The sequence below is a fragment of the Tursiops truncatus genome, chromosome 11 (genome assembly GCF_011762595.2).
Source record: "Tursiops truncatus isolate mTurTru1 chromosome 11, mTurTru1.mat.Y, whole genome shotgun sequence".
NCBI classification, from domain to species: Eukaryota; Metazoa; Chordata; class Mammalia; order Artiodactyla; family Delphinidae; genus Tursiops; species Tursiops truncatus.
This window is the reverse complement of record NC_047044.1, coordinates 85,804,828-85,827,683: the sequence shown is the minus strand read 5'-3', so window position 1 is coordinate 85,827,683 and position 22,856 is coordinate 85,804,828. Positions and strand designations below refer to the sequence as shown.

The window sequence follows — 22,856 nt, the reverse complement described above, 5'->3', positions numbered from 1 at the left end:
TTCTGAAATAGACCTTTCCTAAACTCACTCATTCCACAGGGCCAAGTCATCAGGCAAGAAGTCTTTTATTTTGTTTCTATTGAGTTCCTTCTATCTTCTCAGTTGAATGTTTTAAGACTGACTAGAAATTTTTTTAAAACAGTGAGTCTGGTTTTGTTATGCTGGATTTTTTACCCAAAGATTTATCCCTAGCACCTGTGCATAAAGAGTTCTAGTGATGTTCACCCAGCAATATCTCCCATATTCTTATGATCTGTTCATTAATATAAAGTCTCCAGACAACTGATAAGAAAATAACAAATAACGCCATTAAGAATAAAGGTGGAAGAAAAGGTGTAATCTTGCAAATACATCTGATGTTTGGGATGACTACAAGAATATTTCCAATGTGGCGAAGTTGCTAGACGTTATTAGGTGTGTACTATGCTGGGTCTGCAAGGGATTTTTCTCCCAGGTCTTAAGGAAACATGCAGAGCTATGAAAAGAATGAGGTTTTCCACACATATTAAAGCCACTTAAATATGTCTTCCCCCATACTAACCATTCTAAGAAACTCAGCATAGTATATCTTTACTTTGGGAAGAATCTCTCTCTCTCTTCCCCTCCCTTCATAATTTCTATTGCTGTCATTTCATTTAGTTATCAAAAATGATACTGGTGAAGGATGTATATTTTTGTTGAAGTATAGTTGACTTACAATATTATATTACTTTCAGGTGAACAACATAGTGATTTGATATTTTTATAGATTACATACCATACAAAGTTATTATAAAATATTTATTATATTCCCTGTGCTCTACATCCCCGTGACTTATTTATTTTATAACTGACAGTTTGTATCTCTTAATCCCCTTCCCCTATTTTGCTCCTCCCCCCGCCTCTCTCTCCTGTGGTAATCACCAGTTTGTTCTCTGTATCTGTGAGCCTGTTTCTGTTTTGTTATATTCATTCACTTGTTTTATTCTTAGATTCCTCACATAAGGAAAAACATACAATATTTATCTCTCTCTGATTTATTTCACTAAGCATAATATACCTTCCAGGCCCATCCATGTTGTCACAAATGGCAAGATTTCATTTTCGTTTTATGGTCGAAAAATATTCCATTGTGTATATGTGTGTGTGTATGTATGTGTGTGTGTGTATATATATATATATATATATATATATATATACCACCTCTTCTTTATTCATTCATTCATAAACACTTAGGTTGTTTCCATATTCTGGCTATTGAGAATAATGCTGCTCTGGATGTTGGGGTGCATGTATCTTTCTGAATTCGTGAAGGATGTCTTTTGAATCTGTCAAGCTTGATATATCATTAGGATATGTTAAGTTATTATTTTATTCAGAAATTGACTTCAACAGTGTTGGAGGGTGGAAGGAATGAAAAATGCCCACTGAACTGAGAAGGCATTTTGAAACCAAAAAACAAGGCAGGCAGCTCGATATAATTAATGGATCAGTTTATTATAGGGTAACATTCACACGATAGGATTGGGCAGACAACGATCCAGAAGGGTTCACAGCTGCACTCACACTGCCAAGGGGCCACTGGGACGATTTTAGTTGACCTAGGGAAAGGGGTAGTTGCTTGGAAAGAGGACGGGCATTCCTAAGTCAAGATTTATGAATGGGTAACTAGTCTTGTGGATGCTGAGAATACGTCAGGGAAGGTTTCCATCACTGGGGACTAAAGGCTACCTGTTCCTAATGATTAGTAAACAGTGTCTATTAACCATGAATCCCCTCATGACAGAGAAGTGATTTACTGTACAATACAGTCCTGTGTAGAGTCAGCAGAAGGACAGGAGAAACTGTTAGTGCTCAAGATGGTATCAGTTATGCTAATAGCCATACACATAGGAATTACAGACATCTGAGGGCTTGAAGAGTCTTGTGATTTCCTTTTTATTTTATTCCATTTGATTTTAAAGTAACATTTGCTTGAATTTTTCTTAGGGCTGATTGCAAGAAAAGTTTCATATTTTGTTTTTATCACACACCAGGCTTTACTTCAGTAGCTTTGTTTATAATAAAGCTCTGAGTACTACTTGGGCCATTTCTATAATTTGTATCCTGTATGAGTCACATATATAAGTCATATACACATATAACAGGCTATAAATTTGAGAACAGTTAAAAGGAAAGTAAGTGCCTTGTTTAAAAATATAAAAACAATCTCAGGCAGTTGTTTGTTGGATCCACAAATCTCTCGAGTAATAAATTTAAAAATTAGATACATGGTTCATAAATTTAAAAAAATCACTTCCAAGATTTCTTATGCCTACTATGTGGTTGAACAAATGGAAAAGCATTTTAAATATACAATCAATAAAAGAAGCTCTTTGTTTCTATTCATCCTAGAGCAGGAGGTAATAGGAAATCAACATAAATTTCAAGGCTACAATGTTGTGTAATAGCACTTATTAATCTCGACCTAGACATAGGTGAACTTAGTGTAAAATACACTTAGCAATATGCATCTACTCTCTGGATACATAACATCCAACATAATATTCACTTTCTAAAATTTATCAAATATTCAATTGTTTTCTTCCCCTCCTTCCTTTCCTGGTCTTCTCTTTTCTTTCTCTTTCTTTGTCTTGTCCTTTTCCTTCCAGAATAATTCAATCCTGAGCCATTAGATGGGGCCAAGAAAGTAGGTATGTAGGTAGGTGCAGGTGGAGGAAAGCTGTTTAAGGGGAACTACAGGGACCTGAGTGGGTGTAAAAGCCCAGGAGTCCAAGCAGTGTTAGGAGAGTGTCCATAAGAGGGATAGTCTAGCATAGGTGTCAGAATCCAAGGAAGGGTCTATTAGTCGGGTTTTCCAGAGAAACAAAACCAAGAGGAGATAGATGATAGATAGATAGATATAGATAGATATAGATACACAGATAGATAGATAGATAGATATAGATAGATATAGATAGATAGATAGTAGGGGGGTAGCCTAGAGACCCAGGGAAGGGTTGGTGTTGCAGTTTTAGTCCAGAGGCAGTCTGCTGGGAGAATTTCTTCTTCCTCAGGGGAAGCCAGTCTTTTTTTATTAAGGCTTTTGACTGATTGGGTGAGGCCCACCCACACTACGGAAGGTAATCTGCTTTACTCAAAGTCTACTGATTTAAATGTTAATTTCATCTAAAAAAGACCTTCACAGAAATATCTAGAATAATGTTTGACCAAATATCTAGATACTATGTCCCAGCCAAGTTGACACACAGCACCGACCATCACAGGAGTATAAGGGGGACATCACACATGGGGCACCCTGCCATGGGTGTCAGACCTGAATAGGGTGCAGAAGACATCACTGTGGGGGAGAGCAGAGTGAAGGCTGGATGTGAGGTGTTGGAACCCGAAAAGGGTGAGAAGGGTTTCCAGGTAGGAAAAGAGCAGCCCAGCAGCACACGGTGTTGGACTCTGTGTGGGGTGAAGAAAGTCTCTGCAAGGAAGAGAGTGGCACCAGGGATGGGAGACTGGTTGTCAATATCACGCTGGCTTAATTCCTTTAGCTTTATAGGTCTTAACATCTGGTGGTGGGCTTCTCCAACTTTACCCTTCAAGATTGCTTTGATTTCTTCTTGGCCCTTTACATTTCCATGTAAAGGCCAAATTAATCTTGTCAATATCCACATTTCAAAAACGACTGGGATTTTGTCTGAGATTTCACTGAACTTATAGATAAAATTTGGGAGAACCGACATCCTTAAAATATTAAATCTCTCAATAAATGAACATGATGTAGGTCTTAATTTCTTTGAATACTGCTTTGCAGTATTGGGGATAGAGGTCTTAGACACAATAAGATTTATTGCTAGGATTTCAATGTGGTTTTATTTTTTGTTTTTTGTGTTTTTTTGATGCTACACTAAATAATATGCTTTACTAATATCATTTCCTAATTGCTATTGATATATGAACAGCTGCATTTGATTTTGTGGACTGCCCTTGTAACCAGTGAACTTTCTTAAAATTCACTTAATCACGTTGATAGCTCATCTATAGTAACTTGTGGATTTTCTGCAATACAAACGTGTCACTGATAGTTTTATTTTTTGTTTCTTTTCTTATCCTTACAAATTTTAATTCTTTTTCTTCCCATTTCTGTGGCTAGGACATAATGTTGAATAGAAATGGCAATAGTAGCCATTTCCTTCTCACTCCCAACGTCAGCAGGAAAGCTTTATTAAAATTAAATATCCCATTTAACTCTAATGTTTGCAGTAGTGCTTTTTTAAAAAAAGAAATCATGATCATGTCTGAAAGCATATCATATGGAACTTGTGATTTTTTTGTTCTCATTCTAAGTAAATTATCACTTTTAATTTTATTATGTATTCATCATTTTGAAATTTTTTATAGGCCTTCCTCTCACATTTGGTAAACTTAAAAGCCTGCAAAACTCAGCCCTTCCACTGCTGGTGGCCTGGCTCTCACTGTCTTCCTGCTACACCGTGTTTCATCATCTTTCATCCCTATGCTTTTGCCTCTTGGTGGCAAGATGGCTTCTTGCTCCTCCTTGAGGCCTAATATCTTCAGTTCCAGAAGGAAGAAGGAAAAAGGGCAAAATGTCTTCCTAGAAAGCTTTGTCTTCTTCTTTTGGAAAGAAATCCCTTACCAATTAGCATGCTTCTGTAATGTTTCCCAAAAACAGATTGGGAAGTTTTTGCAAAAATCTCTGATTACTTAGTGACTCACCATATGTCCATAGGGTTTGAAATTACCTTGTGCTGTTATTTGTCATTCTGTCATTGTTTTCTGTATATATTTATTCACCCTAATAAAATGACACCCACTTGAATTTTAAGGCCTACAACTTAGTTCATCACCACCTTCCTTACATACACACACCAAGACACATATCCTTTAGAACAAAGGACAGAAACAAGAAAAAAATTGCTCAATAAACATCCATTGGACGAAGTGAGAGAGTGACATGGACATATATACACTACCAAATGTAAAATAGATAGCTAGTGGGAAGCAGCCACATAGCACAGGGGGATCAGCTCAGTGCTTTGTGTCCACCTAGAGGGGTGGGATAGGGAGGGTGGGAGGGAGATGCAAGAGGGAGGAGATACGGGGACATATGTATATGTATAGCTGACTCACTTTGTGATACAGCAGCAACTGACACAATATTGTAAAGCAATTATACTCCAATAAAAGATGTTAAAAAATAAACTAAAATAATAAGTAAATAAATGAACACCCATTGGAGAACCTTTGAAAATCTCACAATTGGAGGACTCAGTTCTTCCCTTTCTATAAAATGCCCTATTTTATTTCTTTTATTATTATTGTTTTTGCTGATGTGTATTCTTTATGAAATTTTTTTCATTGTATTTTACATGCAAAAGAGAAAAGAAATCAGAGTACAAAAGGGGCAAAAAGGAAAGGCAAATGCATTGTTCTTTGCTTTTCTTCCTGCTTCCAACGCTACACAGACAACCACTTCTCAGCAGTTCTGATAAGATGTGTTTGCCAATTTTATCTAAATTTATTAAGCTTAAAATATATTTTAACTCCATGCTATAAAATATGAAGAATTCCTCCTTCATGTTTTTTCCCAATTTTTGTGGTTTTTCTATGTACTTATTTTTAAAGTTCCCATAAATATCAGTTATATTGAGAATTATAAATAATATATTAAACCATTTCTAATTCCATAAACCTAGACTCCTCACAGTATTAAATAAGACAATGAACAATCCTAGACTTCCCACTACCGGTTTTCCTGCTGTTTCTCTCCTCTACTTCCGTCTGCTGTGCCTTTACTTCTACCCTATCCTGAGGGAGGACAAATGCTCAGAATAATAACTGACTTCCCTAGGCCTCATGGACTTGAACAACAGAGGTCAGGAGAGGTCACAGAGCACTCCAATACCCACTTTCTCTGATTTTCTTTCCTCCACCAAGAAGTGTCTAGAGAGAACCCTAGACTAAAATGCCATCATTCCCAGCAGGCGATAAGAGTGAGCCCAAGACACTGGGTGCAAAATCATGTCTCTCTGGGCCTACCCTGCTCCACTGAGGGTATTCAAGTGGGTGAACTGTGCACAGAGTTAAGACTCAGCTTTCTCTGATCAACTTAAACCCATCAATAGAAGTCAAGAAAGACCCACAGGTACTCAAGTAAGATTTTGATTCTCCAGTTTGCCTCCATGACAAGGGGTCATGAGGAAGCCCAGTCATGACCCCTCCTAATTTTGACACTCACAGTGTCACCAACACTATCTGTCTTGAAATCTATCAGGACTAACCTCATTATGTCAGTTACCTAAAAAGTCCCAGAATTCCAGATGATCTCTCATTCCCCTTCTTCTAATTTTCATTCTCTAATTTCCATATACCTCTTATCAACTTTTTCTCTCAGACTCCAATTTTGAAATCTGCCCCCTTTCAGTTTGTCCCCTGGAACTCAGAGTCCCTCATCTCCAAAACTGTCCATATTCTCAAACTCATAAACCAGCATTCTCTTCACGGCTGCAGCCTCACCAAAATCTGGGTTTCTCCTGAGGACAATGCTTCCCCCAAAAGCATCTCATGTGGTAACTGTTGACTTTTTCTCACAACTCTCTGGATATAGGGTGAGTTCTTGCTCCTCTTTTAGCTTCCAGAGCATTCTCCCCATTTCCTCCCTTCCCAAATAAAGCAGCTCCAAGTTTCATGTCATCTGACCCTAACACAGAACTGTCCCTCATCTGCCACACGTCCCCTGAGTTGGAACTCCTCACTTCCAATGGTTTTAGCTCCTCTCTCCAGTGTCAACACTGTTCCTGTCTTGAATCACAGTCTTGATGAAGTCTCAGACTTCGTGAGCAGAGAACTGAACTCTTAAATCTTCCCCCCCCAAACCTGTTCTACCCAGTCCTCTCTGTTGCTTTTTCCTTAAATGATGTATCCAGTTCTCAGGAAATCATATTGGTCTGCAAAGTATACATAGACAGTCCCTCAGTTAACTGGCCTATTTCCTGTCTAGCTTGTGGTCTATTTTCTGTCTAACTTGTATTCTTTGAACTTTCAACTCAGAGGTTCCTACCTACATCCCAGGCTCCTTCTAAGTGCATCCTGAATGACAGCTCCTGCCACCCTGTTCTATCCCTGGAGACACTCCCATTCCCTTTATATGACACATAAATAATCAGAGTATATTGACAACCACTTCTCCAATCCTCCCTCTCCACATCTTCCTCACCCTTAAGGGAGTTCTATCATTGCATCTATATTGACTGTCCTTTCAGTGGGAGGGAGAATAAGAAGTAGATAAACATGGCTGTTCATTCTATTCTCTTGAACCAGAAACTTCATATCACCCATAAGGCCTCTTGTGTCTCTAAAATCCTTTCATACTTTTATTGTATCCCTAAGCTACAAAATAATAATAAGGGTAGATCTAGTTTTAAATGTACATCTTGAATTTTCTTAACCTCAGTTCCATAACAGAAGCTACTTTTTAAACACTTCATTCTCTAAGAGGACATAAAGAAAATTTGTGTTTGTGTTCTAACTTAGGACACGTTGGGTGACATAAACATTAGACTAAGGAGGCCTCCTGAATCTGGGAAATTGATTTTTTGGATAACATCTGGCAATACAAACAGCCTTTAAGGACTAGTGTCTTTCGGGACTTCCCTGGTGGGAAGAATCCGCCTGCCAATGCAAGGGATATGGGTTCGAGCCCTGGTCCGGGAAGATCCCACATGCCGCGGAGCAACTAAGTCCATGCACCACAACTACTGTGCCTGCGCTTTAGAGCCCGCCAGCCATAACTACTGAGCCCACGTGCCACTATTACTGAAGCCCACGCACCTAGAGCCCATGCTCTGCAGCAAGAGAAGCCACTGCAATGAGAAGCCCGCGCACCGCAACCAAGAGTAGCCCCTGCTCGACGCAACTAGAGAAATCCCATGCACAGCAACAAAGACCCAATGCAACCAAAAATAAATAAATTAATTAATTAAAAAATACTGAAAAAAAAGGACTAGTGATTTTCTAATATTGACCTTTCACACTTTGACTTAGACATTTGTTTTTAAGAGAGAGTTCAGTTGCCATTGAATTGCTGAAAAAAATCCAACAATCTTTGCTACATGATTTTTAATTACCTGATTAAGTTTGTCAGTACTCTGAACAAAATGAGCAAATATATGACATGAGTCAAAAAGCAGGGAATGAATTGAAATCAAGTGATGGCATATTAGTGAGTAATCTATTTTAAAAGAATCATGTCTGGAATGAATAGGAAGAGGTAAAGAACAATTCCAAAATAGATTTAAAAGATTTACTCTTCTTTCACATGAAGTGATAAATTTGAATAAAATACTTAAATATTCACATAAGAAGATAAGAATTTCAGTCTTGAAATAATCCTGATATCAAAGCAGAAATTCAATGGAATTAAATAGATTTTCATAATAGGAAATTTTTAGCATCATGTGGAAAAGATTTGGGAAATATGCCCTTATTTTGCATGAGTGAAAAGAGAAATTGCTGTTTTAACAAGTTAACATAAAAATAAAGCTGGTTCTAATATCCTACTTTGAAGGTTGTTTATAAATGTCCCTCTGAGGAAAATCTCAAATGCCACTGTTCCTTCAGAAATACCATTAGTGAACATTTTTTTACCTTGAGTAAAGAAAAATGTTGAGGTTCTTAAAGACAAGGAAATATTACCTGCAGTAAGTACCTCTATTGATTTTAAAAACAATTAAGTTGTAGTGTGTTCTCCAATTCTGCGAAGCATGATATAAAAGAGCATTATAGTTTAGTTTTCAATTCATCATCATTCAAAACTTTGGAATTTTGGTCCGTCTCTTTGCCCTCATTTTCCTTCCCTGTAAACTTGGCCTCAAGCATAGTTTCTGAAGAGGCATTTTCCTCTGGTAGACGATACTTCCTCAAAATAATGAGGATTAAAAAGGCTGGAATATAGCTTGATCCTCTTAGCACTGCTGGCAATCCAAGGTAGATGTATCTATCAAAAAAAGTTAAAACATATTAAAACTTATAGTTTTGCATATAGTTAATTATTAATATTTTACTCTCATAAGGAGAGCAGCAGCTAATTGTTTTGCACGTCAACCTTATGAATTAACCTCATGAACTCACTTATGAATTCTAATGTTTGTTAAAATGAGTTTTAGGATTTTTTATCCAGATGATCGAAATTTATTTCCCTCTTTGCTAATCTTTTGTTACTGTTTTTATTTTATCTTTTTACATTGAATAGACTCCTCAACTTAAATTTAATACTGACAGGGATAGCAGTTTTATTTCAATATTTAATAAGAATGCTTCCAAAAATCACCACTAATTATAATATTTACTCCTGTGTTTTCTTAGATGATCTTAATCAGGTTAAGGAAGTTTCTTTCTCCTCTTTTGAGTTTGCTCAGAGTTTTAGTTGTGAATTTGTAAAATATCACTAAATCATTTTTCTGTACGTAATTAGCAGAATATCCAAGATTATTATTATAATTCTATAACAAACTCTATTTGTTAGTTTTTATATCTTTTTGGATTCAATTTGACAATTTTTTGCATGTATATTTACAAGTAAAATCAGCTTATACTTTTTTCCTTATACTGAACTTGTCTAATGTCAATATCAAGGTTGCACTAGCTTTGTAAAATGAATTGGGAAATTTTCCCTCTTTTTCCGTTTCTAGGAATAACTTGTATAATGCAGGAATCATCAGTTCATTGAAGGTTTGTAATACTTGCCTTAAAAGCTTCCGGACTTGATGTCTTTGGAAGATGAGAATTTTTGACTGATTCAAATTTTTTAAATGGCTATGAAAATATTCATGTTTTCTATATATTTATAGTAAAATTTGATAATACATATTAATCTAGAAAACTATTTAACGTGTTTCCAAATTATTATGTATAAAATTCCTAAGTATCTGTACTTACATTTCCTTTTTAGTTCCTAATAGTGTTTATTTATGCCTCTTCTCTTTCTTTGCCTTTCCAGATTATTGTTATTATTATATTTCAATCTTTTAGAAAACACAGCTTTTTTGGGGTTACCTCTATGGTGTGTAGTCTATTTATTAATTTCTGCTTCTTATATTCATGTTCTACTTCTAAAATTTTCTTTTATTAGGAAACATTTCAAGAATTCAGGAAAAAAAGAGTTAAGCATATTTGTACTCACCATGCAGGTTTTTTAAATGATTAAATTTTGCCATTTTTGTTTCAGACCAGGTTAAAAGAAAATATTTAATTCCTGTGATCCTACTACATTCTAACCCATCCCAGGTGTAACACTATGTTGAATTTTATGGATTTTGTTCCTAGTTTATTTTTATAGCTTTACAAAGTATGCATGTATCCATTCATAATTTATACAATTATTGTATATATTTTTACATTTTAAATAATTGGCATAATACTATATTTTTATTTTGAAAGTTTTTCTATCAGCCCACCATTTTAAAACTAGGCTCATACATGTAGTTCTACATCATTTATTTTTAACTGTTGAACAACACTGTGATGTATGAACATGAAAGCAACTCTTCTGCCCTTTTCCTGTTTACCCATTTCTGTCCCCCTCTAACTTTAAAACCCTAATTATAGGAATGAAATCACTAAACAATTAAAACTAACTCCTGACTTAACGCTTTCTTTAACGCACACCATGCTTTGCCTAGCCTGTTGATTCTTTTCCTAGTTAAAAAGAAGTAAGAGTGAAGAATTAAATAGATAAAGAATGGTTAGCTCTCTGCTCCCAACAGCTTGCTTAGCAATCCTGCAGGCAGATCATTCAGGCAAGATAACATCCGAAGATACAGTCAGCCAGTCTGCACTCGGTGGGAATGATGCAGAACAATCTCCTGCCTCCATGATTCACTGAGATTCTTCCCACCCTCCCCCTCCCCCCCAACACTTTTTCCTTTAAAAACTGTCATGGCTAAGCAGAATCTTCGGAGTTGGTCTCTGGACACGAGTCCACCTTCTCCCCAGATTGGCAGCTTTTCTGACTAAAGCACCTTTCCTTTCTACTGACACTGCCTCTCAGTGTATTGGCTTTTGAGTGGCTAGCAGCTGAACCTGAGTTCCGTAGCAAACACACCACGGCTTATTATCCATTTTCCTGTGGGACACTTTTGTTCAAATGTTTTTAAATATCAACAAAACTGCAACAAACCTTTGTTGCCATGTCTCCTTGTGCATGTGAGCAAGAGTTTCTCTAAAATACGTGTAAGCATCTTAGAGGATGCAGCTTGGTAAATATTGCCCAAAAGTTCTTTTCAATAGTTTTTATTCACCGCCAGCAGTGTATGAGAGTTCCAGATGCTTCCAGTTTCTGTTCTATCATTCTTCACTGTCTATGGTGTTTTCTGTTGCAAACATTTTTAAAAATTTTATACGTAGTCACATTTGATTATTTCTTGCTCTCTGGTTTGTGTTTTTGTTTCAACCCAAACCCAAAGCAATAAGGATCATAAAGATATTAGGATCTATGGTTGTTGATGACCTATCTGCTATTGGTCTAATTGTTATTTCTTTATAAGCCACATGTTTATTTCTCTGGGTAGTGTTCATGTTTTTTCTTTATCTTGAGCATTTGTAATTTCACTCTGATATGTCTATTAATTTATTCCATTAGGCATTTGAGGTGCACTTTTGATCTGAAAATGTATGACTCTGTTAAATTCTAACGAATTCTAAGCCATTAGTTCTTTTTATCTCTGCCATTTCCTCTATTCTCTGTTCTAGAAAATTTCTGAGATATATCCTTTAATTGCTAATTGGTCTTTAACATTACTTATGTAGTTCATTTTTGTTGAATCAGTTCAAATCATTGATTTACATTCTAGATAAATTCTTCTGTACTCTCTTCCATTTCACCAATTCTTATCTTATGTTGACTTGAAATTTATTATGTATTTAGGATTCTTTTTATTTCACTGCTATCCATTTAATCTCTAATATTTCCAAGAGTTCTTTTTGATATTCTTATTTCTGCTAGAATTTTTTCATAATTTCTTATTCATTTTTTAATGGGCATTATGCCATCAATTTATTATTTTTAAATCTATCGAGCTGGTTAAACATACTTATTTTAAAGTCTTTGTCAGATTCTTATATTAGATTAAATTTAATCTGGAATCAAGTCATGTTTCAATTGGTAGTTTATGTGCTTGTCTTTCTTACTGTTGGATTTATTCATGTATTTTAACATTTCAGTTTACAAGCTCTTCTTGAGTATTTTGTTGTTGTTCTTTGTTTATTTTGGTTTTCTTTGCTGTTCTATTTCTCTGTATTTACTCCTCCAAATTTGATCATTCTCCCTTTGCTTTTACCTGTCCCCCAGGTTCTTAGGCCTTTCCTAGTTCTTTTCATAGTGATACTGGGAATAATCACAGAGGGAGTAGATCACTCGGTCTAGTTCTTGGGTGTATCTGTATCTTATTCCGTCCTTAGAATCACAGCAATAACGTGCAAAAGGGTTTCTTTTTAAATCTCTTTTACAATGAGGTTTGCATTATTTTCCCATGGTTGCTGTTAGTTGGGTTAAAAAAAATCATGATAGGGCTTCCCTGGTGGCGCAGTGTTTGAAAGTCCACCTGCCGATGCAGGGGACACGGGTTCGTGCCCCGGTCCGGGAAGATCCCACATGCCGTGGAGTGGCTGGGCCCGTGAGCCATGGCCGCTGAGCCTGCACGTCCGGAGCCTGTGCTCCACAACGGGAGAGGCCACAACAGTGAGAGGCCCACGTACCGCAAATAAAAAAAAAAAAATCACGATATATCTACCAATAGATAATTTTTGCCCAATTGGATGGTTCAATCTTCTATATTCTCACTAATTTTTCATCTGTATTTTATATTCACTTGTTGTAGAAGTGTGTTGAAATTTTCCTAATTGTAGATTTCTTCTTGTAATTTTGTGAATTTTTGTTTTATATATTTGAGTTTATGTTGACAGATTTATATGGATTCATGATTGTTATATATTTTTGGTGAAGTGCTTTTTTTATTATTAAGTAATACCCTTCTTTAATTCTATTAATTCTTTTCACTTTAAATTCTACTTTGTCTTACAGTCATTAATATAACCACAGAAGCTTGATTTAATATTTGTCTGGTATACATTTTCTGACCTTTATCTTCAACCTTTCTTTGCATTGTATTTTTAGGCTCTCTCTTGTAAACAACATGTAGCTGGAATTTGGAAAACTTCAATATGAAAGGCATTATCTTTTAAGAAGCGAGTTCAATTGGTTTACAATTATTGTGAAACCTGGTATATTTAGGCTTTATTTTCAATTATTTTGTGTGTTTTTATTTTCCTATGCCTTACTTCCATCAAATTTTCCTTAATCCTTTCCCCACTTTTCATTAGATGGTAATAAATGGAAGTGATCATCCTTACATTTTTGGCCAATTTTTAAGTTAATCAGTATTTTGTTCTCAAGAATTGTAAAAGAGTCCTAGATCTTACCTGGATTTTAAGCTAACAAGTTAGCCTGCCATAGCTGCATGGAAACTGGCAGAAGGTACAAGCCTCCTTGGTCAGAGACAAAGGACTTTTTTACAGCAATCAGCACAAGCTTCATGTTCAGGTTAGTTTTCACCCCCCAAGTCCCGAAGTGGGGACACAGGAGACCCAGGTGGATGTTGTGCACACACTGCGTTCGGGTCACAGCTAAGCAACCTGAGTTTAGGAAATCCCTATCATTTAAATGGGTTGCAAGCAAATCTGCCAACATTTGCCCCAGAGGGGGATGTTACCTTTATCATCCTGGACAGAAAACTCTGCTCCAGAGGAAAAGACCATTTTTATCTTCCAAAGTCACTTACTGTTCAAACATCTTTGAAAAGATAGTTCAGAACAAAAGCTTCTGCTGACAAGATATGCCAAAATTCAAGGAACCCATGAAGAACTGTCTATCAACATGTAACTCTTGTTTCTACATTGTATTAGTTTCTGATGAATTTTCTCATGAGTACACTTCATTGGTCACTCTAATTCACCTGACTGACAGAGGATGGTACCAAATATAATAATTTTGTCTGAAATATCATTTAATCAAAGCTACTATAAACAGGAATCAAAGCAGCAGGATGGGGCCAACCTACACTAGGGATCCTTGGCTTTCCTCAATTGTGATGCAAACCCATTGCATGCACAGTATGTATCTGTGCCCACCTCCATATTACCCCTGTGGAACTTTAGGGGAAAGGGGAACTGATGAAAACATGAATCACATTCTGTCTGCTCTCTTCACAGTTCTTGACATATATCCTTTTACTGATCAAGAGAAGACCTTAGACTATTTTAAATAATGCTAAATCATTTTTAGAAAATGAGTTTTCTTACCGCCCCATAAGGAGAAATTAATATAAATTTAAACAAAATCCAGGTCTCCAAATGGAAAAGAATGTGAACATAAAAAGAGAAAAATGGAAGAGTTTTGTTAAAAAACAGGTTAATATTATCATATGAGGTTTGTTCAAAATCAGGTCTGTTATTAAAAAAAAAATAAAGCTTTAAGAGACATGAAGAATATTGTGCCAGTGAAATTTAATAAGGGAGAAAAAATACCATTTTAGAGCTCAGAAGTGGATAGTGAAAGGAAGTAAGGATTTAACCTAGTAAGATGTTGAAACGATGTAGGATTAAATGGGGATACTTGAGAGTAATATAATTTAGATAGGTAGCTTTTGTACAGCCATGACCTTCAACAATATATTGATTGCAACCAATTTAAGGAACAAGCTTTTGAAAGCCACCCATGCTTATATTTATCAAGTACTTTGAAAATACTGAGGAAATAAAATTCTAGTATATAAATAAGAATTGGAGATACAGTACCACTATCTATTCTGGAAACAAAGGCAAAAGTAATCTAGTCCCTTGACAAAGAAAATGTTAGATATGAATGGTACCGTTTTACACACTGCCTATGCTTAGAAAGCAATTTAAAAAATTATCTTTACCTGAAGTTGGTGGAATCATATATCCTACATGCCCCTGACTCACCACATTTCAAAGTACCCCAGTGTAAACATGTGGAGTCCACTAAAGCTCCAAAATATATAGGTGCGGGAATTCCAGCTACAATTAAAAGGGAGAAAGAAGAATCCATTAGCAAGGTAAGAAGATATATTTTGTTTGGAAACATTTTAACTTTATTCATAGAACAAATAAAGTTTAACAAAATATACATCTATTGCTTTAAATTTTACTTTTAGAAACTGGAAGTTACTTTTACTGTAAAGTTTTTAGATTATAAAAAATAAGTAATCTGAAGGATAAATGCAAAATAAAAATCATCAGTAGAGAAAAACACTGAATTAATGATTCTTTACATTTTTTTTCTGCAATGTTTTGGGCCAATCACATGCACATTATACTTTAACAAAGCATTTCCTGTTCCTTTGCTTTTCAAATTGCATTGATGAAAAGTAGAATTAAGGTCAGATAGGTCTTTTTCAAATAAAAAAGAGAAGTTCTCTATTTCTTTTTGTTCTTCATTCTCACACTAATTACAAAGTGCTGTTTACAAGCAGAAGGGATATTTGCTAGACTGTTACTCTGAGGGAGTGGTTTCATCTACTTAGTATTTAATAGTGGTCTGATGTGATGTTGGGAAAAATAACTATTTTTACCTAATACCCTTGTGCAAAATGCATGTAATCCCACACCAAGAGACTTCTCTTCAGGCTTGATACACCTAAAAAATAAATGAATTCATAAATTTAAAAAGTAGACATTTAAAATCTACCACAGTTTCTTAAAAGAACTCTTTGTGTGCTAGTAACACACTGAGCCTTAGAAAATTTTCCTGCCTGCTCAGGTCTTGGTTATTCAAGGCCTGATTATCCAGTTCATAACCTTCACAGGAGCCCCACCTCTGGTCCTTGGCATTTTATCCATCACTTTTTGCTCATTCATTTCTATCATAAAGTTATCAAGGAAGAAAATGTTTCATATCAGCTGATTTCTACCCCACTATCCTCTTCTTGAATAGTATTTCTTGATTCTGATGGTTAAAACTTTAGCCTAAAACAAGAACAGTACAACCTAGGTGTATTTAAATTATTTCTATTAACAAAATACAGAAAAGCCAAGAATTTAAAAAAATAAATGTAAGGAGAAAAGAAACCCAGAATAAAAATTTTCAAAGGAAAGTGATGAAAAAAATCCAAAGCAAACATATTTTAAGTGACTTGGTATCTTTTCAAGAGTGGCATAGATTCCTCCATTCTCTCCAGAAATTCCCTGATGTTTTCACTGTTGCCTGAAATTCCTATGAGTAGAAATGAAGACTATAATTCCCCAATGGCACTTTTTGTGCTCCACTCACTTCATCAGCAGCATGGCTACCTGCTCCAAGAATTCACTTGGAGAGTTCCTCTGTATTCCCTTCCCTTCTTTGATTAACTCAAAGCTGAGAAAATGAAAGCAGCTTTCTTCACAAAAGGACGTAGTACATTTTTAGCAAAAACATCATATTATTGGCATTTTCTTGGCATAAATATTTTACCAATTCAAATAACTCTTCAGCATCATAGACTGAAATACAGTTGATCTGGTCATTATCTATCTAACAAGTAGGTTATTTAGACAGCATCAAGGATTTTACTGAGAAGGAAGTAAGAAAAGCCAGGAGACCTAGCATGACCCTCTTGCTCCCATAGTTACCATTTAATACAGAAAATAGGGCCTTTAAATTTCACTGAAGAATTTTTCTTTCTCCTCTATTTCTAATATACCACCTTATGATCTCACAAAAGTATGAAATCCTTATAGCTAAGAAATTGTAAACAGTTTAAACTGTTCTCCAAATGCTGTCACTATTTGACATTGATAACAACATTAATTCTAGAATCCAGAAATAAGAAAGAAAAATTAAAATTCAAATTATGGGAAAATGCTGAGAGAAATTAAAATAGTTCTTGAAAACTGGCAGAGTAGCATAGATGTTGCATCCCTATACCATCATGGTAGGAGATCCAGGAAGATTCCACAAAAATAGAGAAAAGCATAAGTATATCCATAAAAATTCAGGTGTTAAATCCAACAATGTGATCTTGGCAAGAGCTGGAGGAAGAGAGTAAAGATATGAAGAGATATGAGAGCATGATTAAGTATTCATCTTAATAGAAAGTAGATATTATTACTGAAAAGTTTTGAAATTGATAAGTAAAACAGAAATGTAGCTAAGAATTTCAATAATCAGGCTAGCCATTGGAAAGATTTGACTTTTAAAGCAGCAGAAGAAAATCCAATAAATACAATGGAAAGCAAAAACAGAAGCAAAAAGTCAAATAAATAGAATATATGAAATAAAGTGGCAAAAGAGCCCTATCACATTAATTACAATAAATATAAGTGGGTTAAACTCACCAATCTGAAATTACAAAATCAGATCTAGCATATTGTCTATAAAGTGAAATAGAAGATTGAAGATTGAAAAGAAAGGGAAGGAAAAAGGTGTAACAGGAAGCAGTGAACCAAAAGAAAGCCAGTACTGCAATTTTAATAAGAGACAAAATAGAATTGCATGAAAGAAATGACTAAAAGATAAAGAAGAAAATTAAGTGCTGCTAATAATAGAAGTATAATGATAAAGACACATTTACATCCTACAATATAGCCTCCAAATATATAAATTAAAAAACTGACAGAATTATAGGAAGAAATACATCAGCAATTTTAAAAGATTTTAACATCCATCTTCAAAAAACTGTTGAATTAAGCAGACCAAAAACAAGCATAGATCTACAAAATTTAGATAACACAGTGATTAACTTCAATCCAAGAAATATGGAAATTGTATATCCAAAATGCAGAAGTTACACTTTCTTTTCAGAAACACATGAAACACTCAAAAATTGAACATGCATTATGCCCCAAAGAAAGCCTCAATATTTCCCCCCAAACCCCACATCTGTCAGATTATATTCTCTGAACATGAAAATGAAATAACAATAATAAAGGATACCTACAGAAATTTCTCATAGATATGGAAATTATATAACACATAAATAAATTTTTGTGTGGTGGAGCAAACATAAAAGATATTACAAAAGAGTTAGAAGTAAGCTTCATGGAAAATACTAGTTCAGATATAACTAAAGCAATACTTGCAAGGAAATGTATGATTTTATTTACATTAATCAAAATGAGCAAATTATCTAAGTGTTAAACTCAAATAGTTGAATAAAGAAAAATAAAGCAAGCCCAAAAGGAAAAAAATTTTTAAATAAATAAAATAAAGAGCAGAAATAGATGAAATAAAGATTATCAAAGCCAAAAACTGGTTCTTTAAAAAAGAAATATATATATATATATATATATATATTCTCTGATATATATATATATATATATATCAGAGAATATCAGAATGATAAAAGAATATTATAAACACCATACACTAACAAGTATACAACTGGTGTAAGCAGATATGGAAAATGTGAATAGACACTAACATTAAATAAATGAAAATAATAACCAAGTATCACTGACCAAATAAGCCCAAAGTACAAATAGTTTTACAGGTGAATTCATAAAACTTTCAACAAACAGATATTTAATGCAAGTTGTTCCAGAAGTTTAAAAATAGAAAATTTATTAATTTATTTTGTGGGCCTAGAAAGATTCCAAAAAAAACAAACAAAAAACAATAGAAAATAAAAGGTACGTTTTACTTATCAACATAGATATAATAATTTTAAATAAATTATTATCTAAATCAAATCATATATAAAAAATATTGTGATTAAGTATGGTTTTTCTTAGATATGCAAGCAGTTCAATGTAGAAAAAACCTATCACTTTTTTCCACTACACTAAAAGTACTGAGTTGGAAGATTATATGTAAATTTTTTCCTAGATGAAGAAAAATATATTGATAGTTGAATACTGATTCTATTATTAAAAACTCAGAAACTAGATGAAAACTCATACTAAAAATCTATAGCAAGCATCATATTTAATGGAAAAATTTTACATGGTTTCCATTAAAATTAGAAAAGAACAAGAATACTCACTATCACCAAATAGTTTAACACAGTTTTGGAGGTCCAAGCTGATGCTGTAAGAAAAGTTTTAAAACCTAAGATGTGTAAGGTTTGGAAGTGAAGAGATAAAACTCTCCATATGTGCACATATTTCTACATAGAAAACCTAACAAAATCAACAAGTTATTAGAAAAATAAGAAAAGTTGCTGGATAAAAAGTAAACTTTAAAAAATCAACAGCATTCCTCTAAACCAACAATAACCAACTAGAAAATATAAAAGAAAATAACACCATGTTAAATTACAAATAAGTACATGTCCATATATGTATGTTTGGATATATATGGGTACATATATATTTGCAATTGTACATGGTGACATTTTGTGTGTGTATATACATATTATATGTGTGTGTGTGTAGTATCTATAAAGGAAATTTCAAATAAATGGAAAAATATTCCATGTTCACAAATATTTGATGTCAGAGTTTCTCCAATTAATATATAGAATCCATACAATCAAATTCATATGTGAGTATAAAGATCCATGCATTGATAGCTAAATCAATTTAGGAAGAAAAGAATAAAGGAAGAGTGAAGGTGAAAGTGTTGGGTGGGTGAGGAAGAGCTACTGTATGAGACATTAACATATGCAATGTCACTGGTATGAGAACAAATAAACTGTGGAACAGAATAAGAATGAAAATGGCCCATGTTATATAAAAACTTTAAGTACGATAAAGATGACACCACAAATCAATGGAATAAAGACCTCTCATTTGTGCTATGATGCTGGGAAAGCTACTTAATTTTTTGGAGAAAAATAACACTGAATATCTCTCTCTCTTGAGCCACACATAAAGATAGACTTGTGATGACTTAAAGAACTAGGTAAAGCTGTATAGCTGGTAGGATAAAATTTAGGGGAATACTTTTATAAATTAGGAATATGGGAACCCTTTTGAAATGTGACTCCCCAATACACAAACCCTAAGGCAAGAAAATTGTTAGATTTCACTACAACAAAATTTAGGATTTAATTTCATAAAAAATACTATGAAAAAATTCAAAGGAAAGATGAGAGACCAGGAAAAGATAATTGTAGCAAGTAAACAATATTTCATTAATGTCTATAGTTCACCAAGAAAAGTATAGGAATTATAATGAAAATGGGCAAAAATAATGAATAAGCATCTTGAAGCAGAAGCATTAATAGCTAGAAAAAAGTTTGAAGAAATTCTTAAACTCATTGAATTAGGAAATCACATATTAAAACATCAGTGAGCTACCATTTTACACCCATTGGAAGAGTCAAAGTCAGAAAGTTCAATAATTCTAAGTGCTGGTGAGGCTATAAGGAAGTAGAAATTCCCATGCATTTATGGTACGAGAATAACTCATAAGTACTAGCAGTACTTGGTGAATTTATGTATTCATGTGCCTTTTGAACCAAAACAAATTTATGGCACAACACTATCTGTGTGAATATAAAACACAATACACAAAAAACTTAATATTTTACAAAGGAAAATACGTATTTAAGAACATATGTCTATCATATTAATATAGATGTTGGTGGTAACAGGAAGTGGGGAATGGAATGAAAAAAATTAAAATAAAGTGAAATAAAACAAGAGGGAAACCTTACCTCACCTAGGATAAACTATGAACTGAGAATTATGATCAACTTAACTCTGCTTCAAGATGAAGAAAAGAGAAAACAATGCACTTTGCTTACTAGGCATGTTTAGAATTGTTTACAAGGCATGAAGCTGCTGTAATTGGAAAAATACATGTAATAAACCTAAGTCTGAATCCTAGCTCTGCAATTTCCTATTTTCAGTAAGCCCTTCAATGTTTGTGTCTCACAGTAGCCTTATAAGACAGTTGAGCATTCATTATATATCCATTTTTTAATTAAAGATAAAAGGAGCTCAGAAAGATCAATTGACCTGCCTTTTGCCCTGTGGGTAGTAATTGGTGAACCTGAGACTTCCGACAGCTTTAAACTCTGCTGTCCTATAGGTTGAACTATAAGAAATGACAGCTAGGCAACCACTCTGTACTAGGAAAATGATCATTTCATATGGTTTACCCTAAAATATAAATGTGTCTCTTCTTGTGTTAAACAATGAGAGGTTCACTAATTTAACTCTAAGAAATAAGGTAGGAAAGATAGGGAGGGAAATACCAACAGATAAACATTTTTATTGCTAACTTTAAAATCTGGTAAAATTCAACAATGCTTAATGGGAAAATCTTAATAACTGGTATATATAGAGCACCAGGTTCTTAGATACTGTGGACTTAAGTGGCTTTCTTAGAAAAAGCTCCCTTACTAAATAACCAAAAATAAATCTAAATAAAGAAAATAATTCTTGTACCTCAGGAGAACCATATATCCAGGGATGGCAGATAAAGAATAGATGAAACTGCTGACCACCGACAAGATTAAAAAGTACTGGAGCATCATGGAACAGTCCTGTCCCTTGTCACATAGCCCAAGAACTGCAGATGAATTTCCTGGTGTTTGAATGCAGCTACAATTTTGGAACACCTGTCAAAAATAATATATTATCCTATTTAAGGAAGGAAAGTTTTGAATACAAATCTCAAATATTTTCTGCATGCCCAATTAGGTCAAGATAGACAGTTTATTCCCTTTGTTCTCATATCCTTTATTGTGTCTCAGGATTATCTCGTGAAACAAAACATAGAAGGTGGTTTCCGAAAAAGGGTATTTCTTTCTAAATTTGAGTACATTTGCAATAGCTCTGTTGCCTAAAAGTCATGCTTTTTAGAAACACATGCTGTTTTGCCACATGCTAAATATGACAAATAAAATTTGTTTCAGAATGCTCAGTTGAAATGTTTACTTACCAATAAACAAAGTTTTATTTCAAAAAATATAGTTTATTTCACAAACAGAACAAAGTCAACCCTTTTTGAATTCTTATGTTCCCAGGTTTCAATAAGAATCAATATTTGGAAGGTGGAACTTCAAGATGGCAGAAGAGTAAGAAGTGGAGATCACCTTCCTCCTCATAAATACATCAGAAATATATCTACATGTGGAACAGCTCCTACAGAACGCCTACGCCTACCGAACGCTGGCAGAAGACCTCAGACCTCCCAAAGGCAAGTAACTCCCCCACGTAGCTGGGTAGGGCAAAAGAAAAAACAGAGACAAAAGAATAGGGACGGGACCTGCACCAGTGGGAGAGAGCTGTGAAGGAGGAAAGGTTTCCACACACTAGAAGCCCCTTCGCGGGCGGAGACTGCCGGTGGCGGAGGGGGAAAGCTTCGGGGCCGCAGAGGAGAGCACAGCGAGAGGGGTGCAGAGGACAAAGCGGAGAGGTTCCGGCATAGAGGATCGGTGCCGACCGGCACTCACCAGCCGGAGAGGCTTGTCTGCTCACCGCTGGGGTGGGCGGGGCTGGGAGCTGAGGCTCGGGCTGCAGAGGTCGGATCCCAGGGAGAGGACTGGGGTTGGCCGTGTGAACACAGCATGAAGGGGTTTAGTGCAACACGGCTAGCAGGGAGGGAGTCCGGGAAAAGTCTGGAGCTTCCGAAGAGACAAGAGACTTTTTCTTCGCTCTTTGTTTCCTGGTGCGCAAGGAGAGGGGATTAAGAGCTCTGCTTAAAGGAGCTCCAGAGACGGGCGCAAGCCGCAGCTAAAAGTGCGGACCCCAGAGACGGGCATGAGACACTAAGGCTGCTGCTGCCGCCAGCAAGAAACCTGTGTGCAAGCACAGGTCACTATCCACACCCCCCTTCCGGGGAGCCTGTGCAGCCCGCCACTGCCAGGGTCCCGGGATCCAGGGACAACTCCCCCGGGAGAATGCACGGAGCGCCTCAGGCT

The 22,856-nt window shown here is 35.2% G+C and overlaps 1 protein-coding gene across 1 annotated transcript in view; it reads right to left on the bottom strand.

Moving 5' to 3' along the window:
* Window positions 1–4,026: 4,026 nt before the first annotated feature.
* Window positions 4,027–22,856, bottom strand: part of SLCO1A2 (solute carrier organic anion transporter family member 1A2) — a 52,282-nt gene continuing 33,452 nt past the window's right edge. The window contains exons 12-15 of the mRNA XM_019938230.3: window positions 21,379–21,551; window positions 15,639–15,703; window positions 14,967–15,084; window positions 4,027–8,986 (exon numbers count right to left, since the gene is read on the bottom strand). Of these exons, the coding sequence (XP_019793789.2) occupies window positions 8,770–8,986; window positions 14,967–15,084; window positions 15,639–15,703; window positions 21,379–21,551 (573 nt within the window). The 3' untranslated portion in view covers window positions 4,027–8,769. The remainder of the gene's footprint in view (window positions 8,987–14,966; window positions 15,085–15,638; window positions 15,704–21,378; window positions 21,552–22,856) is intronic.